Raw genomic sequence first — 15,020 nt, forward strand, 5'->3', positions numbered from 1 at the left:
GTACAGAGTACTGTATGATTCAGCCCTTTTAAAGGATTATTAATTATATGTCTTTAATTCTTTCATGACCTTCATCTACTTTGGAATTGCAAATTGCAGCATATTTGCATACATATGTGCCTTTCGACAATTGTATTTTACATGGATTACATCCATTTTAAAGGATTTTTAATTATAGGATTTTAAATCATCCATATCCTTCACCTATTTTGAAATTATAAACTGCAGCATATTTATATATGTGCCATCCTATAATTATATTTTGCATAGATATACCTTAATTATACGCACGGTAATTATTTTGCTGCTATTTGCAATCGGTATAAAATAATCGACTGGTTCGGGACCGAACAGTTGTTTATTAAGGAGCAGATGTGTATGCTACTCGGGTTGACTTTGTTCTCGAAACGTGTAAGAGATACCAGGTAAGGGCAAACCAGAAAGTGGTCGAGCAGTGATATTATTTTTTGAACAAAGATAACAAACAACTTTGTGTCGGTGGCACATCGATAAAGATTTTTGTATATTTTGTATATTTTTGTTAGCCACAGTTAATACATATCCCACTATATTAAATTAAATTTTGTAGAATTATCAAGCAGACGGAAATAGACGTCATATATTTTTTTATACGGTAAAAAATGGTTCGTTATTCTGCTTGCAAAAACTCTTCAAGTGCTCTTTCAGATTTTAAGTCGTAGGTGATGGTTGATCTTATATTCAGATGCACAGTGAGTTCTAGTTTAAATATGAAACAATAGTAAAATACTCTTTCTATATATTAGCAAGCAATTTTTAATAATATTAATGCTGATCTGATTTTCATTTCATTTCCTTAATTAATCTCGATTATAACTACAAACGCCTACTGACTCGACGTCTATCCATCGATACTGTACAGGTTGCCGGTTTCAGGGGCTGTTCATTCGACGTTTGAATATGACAAAAAATTTATTAGTAATAAAATCATGCTGCAAAGGTTCATGATAGTCTATGGAAAGGGTATTGGAAAAAAAACAAGATTTATTATAGTTCTTAGAGTTCTAATCCATATTTCAATTGTGTCTAATATACAGGGTGTTCGACAACAGGTGGGCAATATTTTAAGGGATCAAAATAAGACGAAAATCAAGAATAACGAAATAGCGTTTATGGCTTTGTTTTCCAGTTATTAACGTTTAAAAATTCGAGTAAAAAGCGCCAGAAACCTGCAATCCGCTCAGCACCGACGACCAAACGTCAGGTCAGCAGGGGTCGGTACAGTCATAACCAAGAATCGAAGCCGAATGCTGCAGTACCGAGAAACAGAATAGCACGAGGTAAGTTTCTACTATTGAACGATTCTTGGTTATGATTGCACATACCCCTGCTGACCTGACGTTCGGTCGTCGGTGCTGAGCGGATTGCAGGTTTCTGGCGCTTTTTCCTCGAATTTTTAAACGTTAATTACTGGAAAACAAAGCCGTAAACGCTATTTCGTTATTCTTGATTTTCGTCTTATTTTGATCCCTAGAATCACCCCTTAAGATATTGCCCACCTGTTGTCGAACACCCTGTATATAATTCTATAACTAATAATAAGTATACAACACATTGACTGTAACGTTGAGGCCGTTCAAAGTTGCATTAAGTATTAGTTTTATTTTCCCAAATCTTATCTATTATCTTTATAATATTTCATTAAATATTTTGGATCCATAATCTCAAGTATCAAATACAAGTATTTCTAATTAAGTAAATCAAACAATTTCTAATGATATGAGTGACGGATTTTTATGGGAACTCAAATGACTCTGATTGATGTGGCATTTAAACTGTTAATAAATACAATTTCTTTTTACTCATCCATATATTTATTGCTAATTTCATGTGCAATTTTAATACTTTTGGAGGAAATTGGGATATTCGATGTAATTAAGGAATCAAATACACCTAACCATTTGATATTCTATATACATTAACTATAACTTCTATAAATATAAGTTCAAAGATTCTGTGACTGTTTAATGGGTAGTCACATCTTTCAACATCATCTTTAATTCCTTCTTAAGAATCTTTCCTGTAGGAGTATATGGAAAAGATGGTAGAAATATCACCCCACCACGTAGGCGACAATGATCCGGTAATTTACTGGCTACCAAATCGATTAATTCTTCCGCCGATACCTACAAATTAATTATCATATTAATTTAAATAACATTGAATTTAATAAATGGTGTTATGTCGTCTAAATTACCTCTTTGTTTGGTATTTTACTGACAAAACCAAGTGGATGATCACCATCGATAGGATGAGAGATACCAATGACTGCTACTTCCAAAACTGAAGGATGAGTCAGCAAGACAGCCTCGATTTCACTTGGAATTATTAAATGATCTCTAAATTTAATTGAATCGGACAGTCTATCGACAACGAATACCTCTCCTTCCTCGGTGTAATAACCAAAATCCCCCGTGTGTAACCATCCTGGAAGAATTCTGATTGTTCAAAAAAATGTTTCTTAATTTCTCAAGGTATCACATTTAATACTGACCATCTTCGTCGATGAGCATTTTGGTAGCTTCTGGATTTTTGTAATAACCCAACATCATACACATCGATTTACCACAGATTTCACCCTTCTGATTCGGTCCCAAAGTCTTCCCCGTTTCCAGATCAATAATTTTTATCTCGCAGTTGCAATTTATTAAACCAGACGAACCGCTTGGAGAATTGGATGATTGTACAGCCATTATGCAGCCCATTTCCGACATACCTAAAAGAAACTATGAAATTTAAGCAATGTGTATCAAAAAATGAGTAATGAATAACACCATTTATCTTACTATAAAGTTGTATAACATCCGTATTAGGAAAACACTTCTTTACCAAGTCTTGAGCTAGTTTATCCATGGGGGAGCCCATAATGTACAAGACCTTCAAACTCGGAAAATCGTATTTATGGAGGCGATTGTATCGAACAAGACGATTTACTCTAGTGGTGATCAATAACACTAATTCCACCTATCAAATAATTATCCACGGTTTAGAAGACGATTATACACGAATGTGAAAAGAGACACAAGTACCTTATATTTCTCTATAACCCTGCAGGCTGATTCCTCTTCAAAGGGTGGCGGGACGATTTTCTTCCTATGGAAGATGATGTTTCTCATGTTAAGTACCGGACCGCTTATCCAGAATAGAGGACTGTACCACATCCATGTATCGACACTAGGCCCCTCTTCTACTTCCAACAACTTCAGTAACGTTTGATGAGTCAATGGTATTCCCTTGGGAAGACTCGTTGTTCCAGAAGAGAACATAATTATCGCAATTTGCTGAGGATCGTCGATATCGGTGCATTGAAAATTAATCACCGAAGATTTACTGTGACCTTTCAGGATGTCAGCGAACCGTGTCGTACCAGGATAATCACCAAAAGACACTACCTTTGTCGGATGACCCTCAAGTTTAGCTGCTTCCAGCACAATAGGTGTTGATTTCTCACCCGCAAAGATGGCTTTTGGCTGCATGAATTTGATGAAATAACGAGTCGTCTCTGTAATTTAAGTCATTTCAGTCGACAATCAAGAATACTGAAAAGTGTATCAATAGGCTTGCAATAAATTTTGCGAAAAATTAAGCTTCATAGGATAAGGAAAATTGAAAACTTCCTAAAACTTACTTGTATCTTTCTCGTCGTCCCATGGATTGAAAATGGCACCGATGAAGAGCGCAGCGATGCACGGAATGAATATTTCACCATTACTTTGCGATGAAATAACAATGACATCGTTACTTTTAATTCCTTGTTTCTGCATCCAAAGCGCACACTTTATCGACATATCTAGAATATCTCCAAAAGTGTCTTCGATACCTGTGATCGCGTCAACCTGAAGGATTCGATTTTGCGTGTATATTAAACGTAGAGATCATAATTTTATTGTGAAAATTGTCAACCTACTTGTCCCACTAGATTCACATTTTTTTTCAGGGAGTCGAACAGCAACCGTCCAACATGCGTGTACTGAAACTGAAATGACACCACTCTTCCTTTCAGTATATTATTTTCGATCGTAAAACGTGGCTGGACCTAAAAAATAATTTTTTTAAGCAAAATCCGAAAACTGAATACTGTGTGCATCCCACGAAATGTCTTACGTCGTTTTCATTGTTAACAGACATGTTAAAAAGAAATGTGATTATTTTTGACAGTGTTGTTGTTTAGGTAAATAATTGCTCGTTTTATCAGAAAAAAGAGAATGCGTAAATTTAACAGTAATTTTCGTACGACTGAAGATAGAATTATATGCTGCACCGCCTTTTGTTAGTTCCTACTCAAAGAACTTGCATCTTGATTTATTCATGCTCTTGATTTAATGCACATTTCTAATGGCACTAGAAGTTTGAAATAGTTATGTCATCAGGAATGACTATCTAAATAACTGAAAGAACACATTTATGTACTTTCTTACTGTTTTATTTTACATAGATATATTTCAATTATTTATTACTATCTCTGTATACGGAATAATTGTTATATTTATTTATACTGTAACAAACGGACGTATCAAAAATTAGGCTTATCAGATAGAAGAAAATAAATTATTCATATTTTTTATCTGTTAAATTGTAGTTTTAATGAGTAAAGAATGGGAAGTTATTTTGTTTGCGAAAACTCTTAAAATAGTTACTTTAAATTTCAACCCCCAGGTGGTAGGATAGAAGAATGAAACCTAAAGAATAAAAGAAGCGATGTATAACAAAGAATACAATTCCATTTAAAAAAATTATTTTGGAATGTATCATTTCAAATTTGTAATCGCAAACAAGGACTTTTTGAAATGATAAATTAATTCTGTTCGATAATAGTTTTGTATAATATTAACTATCAATGTCACTAAACTTTATCTATGTAAACAAGATAATCACAATCGACCTTCTGTTGAGTTAAATATTATTAAAGTTATATAAAACTCATATGCAACGTTTTATTCATTTAAAGGAAGTTGAAAATTTCCAGAATAAAAATTAACTATTTTCATTACGTTTATTATTAAGGATTGATTGCTTTGGAATTGAACAAATTATGTACCTTTTAATTTAATAACCTTTTAATATTATACTTCTATTGTAAATAATCTTTTCTGTAGGTAATCGAGGATTGAAGAAATTTGTAAGGAACAGACAAGAAGATGAATTTACTATCTAACTGTGGTCATTTCTTAATTTGTAAAACAGATAAATTTATTATTTTCACAATTTTATACATTCGTATTTTACTGCGATTTTATTTCATATTTCTCTGGAAATTTTTACATCATTTAAAATGATAGGAACATTTGATATTCCGTATTTTATAACCATTTAACAAGGAGCCATCGATTTCGCCAGTTCTTTCAATTCTTTCTTCGAAATTTTTCCTGCATAAGTGTGGGGTAAAGCTGGTAAAAATTTCACCCCACCGCGTAGTTGAGAGTATTCCACTAAATTGTCAGCTACCAACTTGATCAATTCTTCCTCTGTCACCTGGAAATTAATTATCATGTCAACTTACAGAAAAATTTAACACCTTGCTCCTCGTACACCCTGACTGTATGAATTACCTTTTTGTTTGGTATTTTACTGACAAAAGCAATTGGCTGTTCAGTATCAATAGGATGAGGCATACTGACGACTGCAACTTCTAAGACTGCTGGATGACGTTGTATGACATCTTCGATTTGACTTGGGACTACTTGATGTGCTTGGCATTTGATCATATCCTTTATCCTGTCAACAATAAATATGTCTCCTTTCTCGTTGTAATACGCTATGTCACCTGAGTGTACCCATCCTGAAGAGAAATGTTTTTGAATCATCCGAAAATCCTCACGCTTCCTAACTCACCGTCTTCGTCGATGATATTTTTGGTTGCTTCTGGATTTTTGTAATAACCCGTCATCATCCAAGGAGTTTTTACACAAAGCTCGCCGTTCTGAAACGGGCCCAAAACTTTACCAGTTTCAACATCGACAATTTTTATTTCGCAGTTTTTGGTTGCCTTGCCGCAAGAACCGCTTTCAGAATCTTCCGTTTGCTCGGTAACTATCATGCCGAGTTCCGTCATACCTGAAAAGAAAGATCGCTTTTTTATGGATAAATGTTAACGATCCATCAACATATCGTAGATCATTTGCTTTACCATAAGTTTGTACCACTATCGTATGTGGAAAACGCTTCCTCAACAGATCTTCACTATCTTTCCCGAAGAAAGAACCACCGGTGCAAAAAAGTTTCAAATTCGAGAGGTCAAAATCTTGCAAACGATTATATCTAGCAAAACGATTCATCATGCTAGCGGTCAGCCCTAACCACGAAACCTTTGGAATGATGATCAACAAGTTTAAAATACCATTGGACAGATTCGCAAGCGACCGTGAAACGTTTCATTAAAATTCCCGAAAAATCGAGAAACAATTACCTTGTACTTCTCTATAATCTTACAGGCAGTTTCCTCATCAAATGTTGGTGTAACGACTCTTTTCGATAGCTGAGCGATGCTCTTCGAACACATCAGCGTTCCGCTGAGCCAAAATAAGGTGCTGAACCACACGGCTATCTGATTACGAAGAGGAAAGACATCTTCCAGTTCCACGTGTTCTAAAATCGATCGATGAGGCAATTGCACACCTTTCGGCATACCCGTTGTTCCGGAAGAGAAAACGATCGCCGCGGTCTGTTCAGGATCATCGATTTCGGTGCATTGAAAATTAGCTACCGAGGATTCGCTGTGACCATTCAAGATCTCAGAGTACGGTGTCGTGCCGGGATATTCACCGAACGTCACTATTTTTGGATGATGACCCTCGAGTTTGGCTGCTTCTATCACCAGAGGAACCGAGCTTTCATTCGCGAACACGATTTTTGGCTTAATCAATTTCGTGAAATAACGAGTTAACTCTGCAACAATGTCATAGTTTTGATTAATCGTTATGCAATTAATTGCAGTCAAATGACTTTTTTTCTATTAGTTTTATTTGAAACGTGTTAACGCTCGAATGGCGAACCATGGAGAGAGCCCGATTGTATATCAGAATTCGATAACTTACGTAAGTTAATTTTATGGAACCATGAATTGTAGGAAGCACCGATGAAAAGTGCAGCCATGCAACAAATAAAATCATCACGATGATTGTGCGACGAAATTACGACGATGTCATTCTTTTTCACGCCTTGTTTCTGCAACCAGAGCGCACATCTTATCGAGCGATCCAGCATCTCTTTCAAAGTGTCCTCGATCCCTGTGGTCGCGTCAACCTGAAGTATTCGATCTTGAGTAAATGTTCCAACGTTAGAAAATAATTGATCGTCAGAATATTGAATTAGAAATAATTAAATAGAAACTTTCACCTGTGCCACGAAATTCGGATGCTTCTTCATGTGGTCGAACAATAATTTTCCAAGGCTTTTGTAGGGCGGTCTATACGGCATTACCCTCCCTTTCATTATGTTGTTTTCGATTCTAAACGGTTTCTCGATCTGTAATATTGTTAAACGATAAAAAAAAGTTGTTAATGTTGCATAGTGTTTCATTTCTTGGTCAAAGAAAACGTCTTACATATTGTTTATCTATATTAGCCATGTCGAGAAGAAATTATTTATTGCAGCGATGTTGCATAAAATGCCAGTTGCGCAGTAGAAAATAATTTAATTCGGTGAAGTAAAACGTGTGCGTATAACAATAACTTTTTAACGACTGTAAAAAGGATCGTAGAGCGTACGGTCTTTTATTAGTTTCAGCATTTTTTATCTTCTTCAATCTTTCATGTCGTGTATCGATAAAAGGTTGTAATTGTAAAGTGGTTTTGAATATATTGTAAATTTGTATCTAAGTAGTAATCAGCACTCCATATTTATATTGTTATATAAATTATCCTTCTATTTTATTTTACATAGATATATTTTAATTACTCATCAGTACCTTTTACCATTCTTATTTTCCTCAAACCACACTTTGTACACATATCGAATACATGAAAATAAGTTGCAAATATTATTTTTCTATCTGCTGATTTGCAATTTTGAAGGGTGAAGACTGACTTACTATTCCGTTTCCGAGAATTCCATTATCATCGTTAACCATCAGTGGTGTTGAATTTCTGTTAGAAAACAAAGATAAACAGCCAACTTTTCGTACAATCAGTTAACAAATTTTATTTAATTGGTACAATAGTTTCTAATAACGTTTTTAATATTAAGATCTTAACAGTTGACTACAGCACTTTCATTGAAAGTAATCTCATTTTTCAAGTAATACAGCATGCAAGGAGTCTTTGAATATCAAAGACACAATCTCTTTGTTATTATATAAAAACATTGATTATAACAGACAATTACATTACAAGAGATTAATACTTATTTTGTTAATAAAATATTAGAGACAACCTGCTCGTTTCATTTGATTCTCAAAAATAATTATTTAACCAACTGCCATAGCTTTTGCCATTTTCTTCAATTCATTCCTCGCGATCTTTCCTGAAGGAGTGTGGGGTAGAGATGGTAAAAATTTCACCCCACCACGTAATTGACAATAATCCATTAAATTATTAGCTACCAGCTTCATTAATTCTGCAGCTGTTACCTGCAAATTAGTTATCGTAACATTAATGGCAAATAAAAAAAGAGTAACACTTATTTAAACATACCTCTTTGGTTGGCACTTTACTGACAAAAGCAACTGGGTGTTCACAGTCGAGAGGATGAGGGATACTAACGACCGCAACTTCTAAAACTGCAGGATGCGATTGCAAGACACCTTCAATTTCAGTTGGCGCTATTTGAAACCCTTGGAATTTGATCAATTCCTTCAATCTATCTATAATGAACAATTCCCCTTTATCGTTGCAATATCCTAAATCCCCACTGTGCAACCATCCTGAACAAAGAAAATTGAATTGTCAAATTATAATGTTCTCTGAAGCTCCACGTTGCGTACTAACCATCTTCATCGATGGTGTTTTTGGTGGCTTCCGGGTTCTTGTAATAACCCGTCATCATCGACATAGTTTTCGCGCAGATCTCACCATTCTGATTAGGACCCAGAACTTTTCCAGTTTCAGGATCGATAATTTTAATTTCACAGTTTGTGGCAGGTAAACCGCAGGAACCGCTAGTAGAACCTTCCACTTGTGTAGCGACTAAATTACCAAGTTCCGTCATACCTGAGAAGAAAAATTACATTTATAATAATCGTTGCATCGAATTAAGACAGAATGATTTCATTTATTCGTTTTACCATAAGCTTGTAGGAACAATGATTGCGGGAAACGTTTTCTTGCTAAGTCTTCGGCTTCTTTTCCCATGGAAGAACCACCGGTGAAGAGAAACCGCAAGCTCGAGAGATCATAATGTTGTAAATTATTATACCTAGCGAGACGATTCACCATACTGGTACTCAGCATCATCCATGATACCTTTACGACAATACGATTAAATAAAAATTTATGATGAATCTTTACAAATCATCGTAAAATTAATGTGTAGCACGAAATGTTTGCACAACAGCGACGCATATTGATACGTTATCGAGGCTTTCTCTCGCAAACAGAGTTATTACTTTAGAATACAAACAGAGTCAGAACTTTAACCCGTGTCCCTTAACGGGATGTACCACCGGTGGTACACGAACTATCGTCGCGTCATAGCATTTAAATAACTGATTACTGTAATTAACAAATTTTTTTTAACCCCTCCTCACGTCGGGGACACTAAATTCAGGCCCGGTCGCGAACGTGTTAAATTGAAATTGAAGCAGTTACCTTGTACTTCTCTATAATTTTACAGATGGTTTCTTCATCGGAGTTTGCCACGATGATTTTCTTCGAACAGGAAACGATGCTCTTCAAATTTAACAAGGTACCACTGAGCCAATATAAACTACTGAACCATACGGACACATGGTTCTTAAGAGAAAATTCAATGTCCAATTCCAAGAATTTCAAAAACCCCCGATGAGACAATTGCACGCCTTTCGGTAGACCCGTTGTCCCGGAAGAGAACAATATCACCGCGGTCTGTTCGGGATCATCGATTTCGGTGCATTGAAAATTAGCTACCGACGATTTGCTGTGACCTTTCAGAACGTCGGAGAACGAGCTGGTGCCAAGGTATTCGCCGAACGTCACCACTTTCAGCTGGTGACACTCGATTTTTGCTGCTTCCAACACGACGGGTGCTGATTTCTCGTTCGCAAACACCACTTTCGGCTGAGATAATGACATGAAATGACGCGCCAACTCTGCAAAAATGTCATAACGATTCAATCGTTGTGCAATTTCATAATTACCGCGCGTTATGTAAAACGAACGGATTCTGTTCTAACAGATATTCTAATGAATTTATGTTCGTGCGCTTCTTGAAACGCTTGTAAAGATACGTCAATTGATTTATACTTTGAAACATTCGCGATTCAGAATTTGAAATCTTACGTGTGTTTACATCAGAGTGCCATGGATTGAATATAGCACCGATAAAGAGTGCAGCGATGCAAGGAATAAAGCAATCGAGATGATTGTGCGATGAAATCACGATAATATCGTTGCTTCCCACTCCTTGCTTCTGCAGCCAGAGTGCACATTTTATGGACCGATCTAGGATCTCTTCGAAAGTGTCCTCAATATCAGTGAGTGCATCTACCTGAAGAATAGAAGCGACAGAAAATACGTAAACTAGATCATACGTATGAGAAAACACAGGTAGATTTCACGAATGACGAGATCATTAAAGTGTTCGGATCGATGGAAAAAAATTCTACATACCTGTCCAACGAAATTCAAATTATTCTTCAAAAAGTGAAACAGCAACTTTCCAACGCTCGTGTATTGGGATTTAAATGGTACCACTTGCCCCTTCATTATATTGTTTTCGATCCTAAAAGGTAGCTCGACCTATTAACAATAATATTGTTAAACAAATTGTTATTTATATGGTACAATGTTTATTTGAATGAAATAAAATGAATAAACAAGGAACTACGTTCTCTAAATGAAATATCTTACGTTGTTTTTCTCACTATCGGCGACCATGTTGAATTATCCTTCACACTGATACACGAATTTTCTTCGACACAATAGGAAATAATTTTCTGTTTGATCAAAGAAAAGGAAAGATTCGCGCTTAACAATGATTCTGATGCGACTGCGGCGAGAGTTGTTCCATGCAGGGGCTTTTATCAATGTCTATTCCAGATTTTCCTATAGAATAGATCTCTCCCCTCTTAGCATCCTGTATTTACGTTAGATCATAGTTTCAGATTGTTACGAGCAATCGCTCATTTCTAATGGCATTGATGACTTGTATGTCAGCAATGACTAGCTCCATAATTATCCGCTGTATGATTGTAATACTTTTGTATTCCATTGTATTATCATTTCTCTGGCTTCTGAACAGTACTTAATTAGTAAGAAATTGTACTATTAACAATTACAATTGTACAATGTAACAATTATTAAAACGTTCCTTTTTTTTCAGGATTATTTCTAAATTTTTTTAAAGATGTCATAAGTGCAACCCCTAAAATTTTATTAACCCTTTGTAAAATATTTTATACAAACATTTTTTTGATGGTATCCATTCGATAATTTTTCAACAAATTTTTTTAACAAAAATTATTAAAATCTTTGATCTAAAGAACAAACTTTCGTAAGGAGCATGCCAATATCGAGACAATGACTGTTCAATTTTTAACTATAGCTTATAGCACGATATTTATCGACTGATTATGCTCTAAAACAGCGTCGGAAACGTGATAAGAATATTGTCAGTACATAACAATGATTCAGCATCCTCCTATAGTTACTCAATTTCCACATAACACACATGAGGAGAACAAATCACGAAACACCGTCATTTTACTTGTTAAAACTAGAATTACAAGCGTTGTTCTTTTGACATCTTAAAGCTCTTCGTTCCTCCAACATCTTCCTCAACGCCTCTATTTCCGGTGAACTTACTTCCTTCAGTTCCGATTTCATCGATGGAGCAGCTTGTCTGAGGATAGAGCCAAAGGAATTACTTTCTTTAAGTACAGTTATTTATAATAACTAACTTGTTTGCTTTATATTCTTCGAGTGCTCTACGAGTATCTTTGATCAAATTTTTCTGTCGATCGCGTTGTTGACGAATGGCGGACTTCCGGTTCTGGATCTCTTCGTTCAATTTCATCTTCGTCCAAAATAATCGTTCTTTCAGCTAAAATAGAATGATTTATTATTACTTATGAAAACATACGTAGAATTTAACTGTTATAAATTCTAATTATCATAAACCTCCACTAAGGACATTTCGCAAAAAAGACCCAGTCCACTGGATTCGGTAGGATCGAAATCCTTAAAAGGTAAAGCTCGTAATGATTGAAGCGTTTTGATTTCTTGAATCAATTTTATCTTTCTCTGAGTTTCTTCCTCTCTTTGTTTTATCATCTGGAGTTTCAATTGACGTGATTCTTCCGATACTTCAGCAGCTAGAATGAATAATTAATTAAAGTAAATGAATTCATCAAATATTTACTTATATTGTTGACAGAAGAATCCGCTGTTTCATTGGTAATATTTGAATACCTAATAAAATTCGAATAAATAACAGAAAATTAGAAATAATTCACCTTTCTGTCGTTTTTCATCGATCATAGCGTTAAAAGCTTCGCGAGATGATTGTTCAACTTCACGGCATTTTTCGACGATTTCTATCATCTGTTTATTATGATCTTCTCTCCATTTTTCTAATTTTTCATACAATTCTTGTTTCTTTAAAAAGAAAAGCAAGCAATCGTTTCGACAATTAATAACTGTTTATTAAATTAGAAAAAAGTTCGAGTACCTCTTTCCGTACACTTTCAGCGTGCGATTTAATATCATTTAACAACGATTGCTTTGCAATAAAAGCACCTTCGTGTGTTAACAACCCTAAAAGATGTTTCTCTTGTATCTTTAACAATTCTTCTTCTTTCTGTTGTTGCCGTTTCTCTTCCTCGAACTTTGATATCGCCGATGGATCCAGTCCCCCTTCCAATAAACCCTTTAATCTACAATTTCACCAAAGAAAAAATCACGAGACTGTTGATTACTGAAACAATAGATCTTTTAATAATTACTTTTTTATTTCTTTCTCTTCGTCACCGATCACACGAGCGCATTCTCTCAAAGTCGAAGCTGCCGTGTGTTTCACCACGACAGGCTGTTAAACGAATAATTATTAATTAAATAACGTGGCAAAACTCCAAAGCTCCAATAACGAATAATTAATTAAAAAGAAACCTTAAACGTCGGAGCCGATTTTCTCACGAATGTAGCTTTCGGTTTTTCTTCCTCAGTTGTCTTCACGAAAACTTTGCAACGTTTCAGACAACTCGGTGCATTCTCGTTCGCATCCTTCAATAAATTCATAGCTTGCAATTTGTTCGCAACTCGCAACGATTCCAATCTCATCTCAGTCGATGGTTTAACGTAATTTGTCCTCGGTACATCGCGAGCGAATCTCATCGCTGACAAGTCCTATCCACGATACGAGTAGTCTTCAAAAAAGAAAATCTCGAAGTTCCGTTGATCCGACCACTTTAAATCGGGTTACAATTCGAATATAAAAAAAATTCAATTTGTACTAACAATATCAGGTATCAGAGAATTTATTTCAAAATTTAGTAGCTCGCTAACTATTCCTAGATAGTCCTCAAATTATGATACTCACTTCAGGTGTGGGAGGAGGTGCTCTGGTTGGGTGCCTCGGATGATTCAAAACGTTCATAAACGTTGGAATTGTCAATTTTGGTTTAGGCTTCTTCATCTTTCGCAGATACTCCTTTAATTGGTCCCGAAGTTTCTGATAAAATTTACTTTAGACAGTATGGAATTTTAACATACGGATTATTCTATGAAGAATTCTTGGTAAACCTCTAAACACGACGTAATCTCTAAAAATGGTAGTACAAGTTTCTGTTCCACAAAATCTTCCTCGAAAATTAGACGACCCTTTTCGTAATAAAGGTTCGAGGTTTCCGAACGAAGAAGATACAAAACTAAAGACAAGATTTTCTTAATTTTAAAGTGAACGAAACAGTCGATAGATTCTTCGAAAAATAGATTGGAAATTCTGTATGAGAGAGTGTACACCAACACTGAAACGTTAATTTGTTTAAGTCGTTGATAGTATTTGGAATTAACATAAATTTAACGAATAACCCACCCATAGTTTGATACAACTCGTTATTATTGCGATAATGAAGATGGTTCAAAAAATCCTTGCTTATTGCCTCCAAGACCGACTCGTAACGAAGAATATTTATAAATAAATCGGCAATTATATTCTGCTCCGAGATTGATAAATCCTTTAAAACCTGAAACATTATTGTCACATCTTTCTGCCAAAATTTTTGTTAATATAAAAGATTCAATGTAACCTTAAGATCTTCAAGATTATCAAAACGTTCCCTGAGCAAATCGTAATCATTTTCGCATCGTTCTTTCTCTTCTTTCTTCGCGAATAACATTAAGCAAAATTCATCCGGACTTAGTTCTTTCTTAATTATCATATAACTTTCCAAAATTTTGATCAAAGGATTAAAGATATTCAAATGAAAAACATTCCTCTTCGTCAGCTAAGGAAAATAATTACAATTATTATAATTAACAAGAAATTGTAGAAATAAGAAATTAAATAAAAATACCTCCTCCTCTGTGCAATTCATTTCTAAAATTTCTATTTTGCTTGCAAAACTTTTAATTAATTCTTCTTTTTCGCAAACAACCCTCTAGCGTTTCAAACTTCAGAATCCACAGAAATCTGTGTATTAATAATCGACAAACTTCAAGAAAATTCATCGAAATTCGAATTATTTATAAATAAGTTCCAGTAAAATTTTCTTTAAGGATTACTGTAAAATATAAATAATACGAGGGTCCATAGAAAATAATTATAAAATAAAAAATCCTCTTCAGAAATGAAAATTAATGAATTAAAATGTTAAGACATCCTCGAACAAATTTTTCTAGACAAATTAAGGG

General features: G+C 34.8%; 2 protein-coding genes across 2 annotated transcripts; both read right to left on the reverse strand.

The window, feature by feature from the left end:
- Window positions 1–1,678: 1,678 nt before the first annotated feature.
- LOC114878049 lies at window positions 1,679–11,228 on the reverse strand. Its single transcript, XM_029191407.2, has 22 exons — window positions 11,022–11,228; window positions 10,782–10,910; window positions 10,452–10,659; window positions 9,783–10,261; window positions 9,260–9,437; window positions 8,964–9,185; window positions 8,670–8,899; window positions 8,447–8,605; window positions 7,375–7,503; window positions 7,074–7,281; window positions 6,446–6,924; window positions 6,167–6,344; window positions 5,872–6,093; window positions 5,589–5,818; window positions 5,353–5,511; window positions 3,947–4,075; window positions 3,668–3,875; window positions 3,069–3,541; window positions 2,826–3,003; window positions 2,534–2,755; window positions 2,237–2,466; window positions 1,679–2,165 (listed from the first exon to the last, which is right to left on the reverse strand). Exons 1-22 carry the CDS (start codon window positions 11,046–11,048, stop codon window positions 2,004–2,006), a joined length of 4,839 nt encoding a protein of 1,612 aa, XP_029047240.2. The 5' UTR covers window positions 11,049–11,228; the 3' UTR covers window positions 1,679–2,003.
- A 454-nt stretch (window positions 11,229–11,682) lies between these two features.
- On the reverse strand, window positions 11,683–14,704 carry LOC114878082 (calponin homology domain-containing protein DDB_G0272472-like). Its single transcript, XM_046285974.1, has 12 exons — window positions 14,684–14,704; window positions 14,417–14,614; window positions 14,203–14,344; window positions 13,911–14,134; window positions 13,708–13,839; window positions 13,278–13,514; window positions 13,115–13,197; window positions 12,841–13,045; window positions 12,626–12,767; window positions 12,291–12,484; window positions 12,051–12,213; window positions 11,683–12,019 (listed from the first exon to the last, which is right to left on the reverse strand). The coding sequence occupies exons 1-12, from the start codon at window positions 14,702–14,704 to the stop codon at window positions 11,874–11,876; spliced, it is 1,887 nt and encodes a 628-aa protein (XP_046141930.1). The 3' UTR covers window positions 11,683–11,873.
- Window positions 14,705–15,020: the final 316 nt, after the last annotated feature.

The sequence above is a fragment of the Osmia bicornis genome, chromosome 5 (assembly GCF_907164935.1).
Source record: "Osmia bicornis bicornis chromosome 5, iOsmBic2.1, whole genome shotgun sequence".
NCBI classification, from domain to species: domain Eukaryota; kingdom Metazoa; phylum Arthropoda; class Insecta; order Hymenoptera; family Megachilidae; genus Osmia; species Osmia bicornis.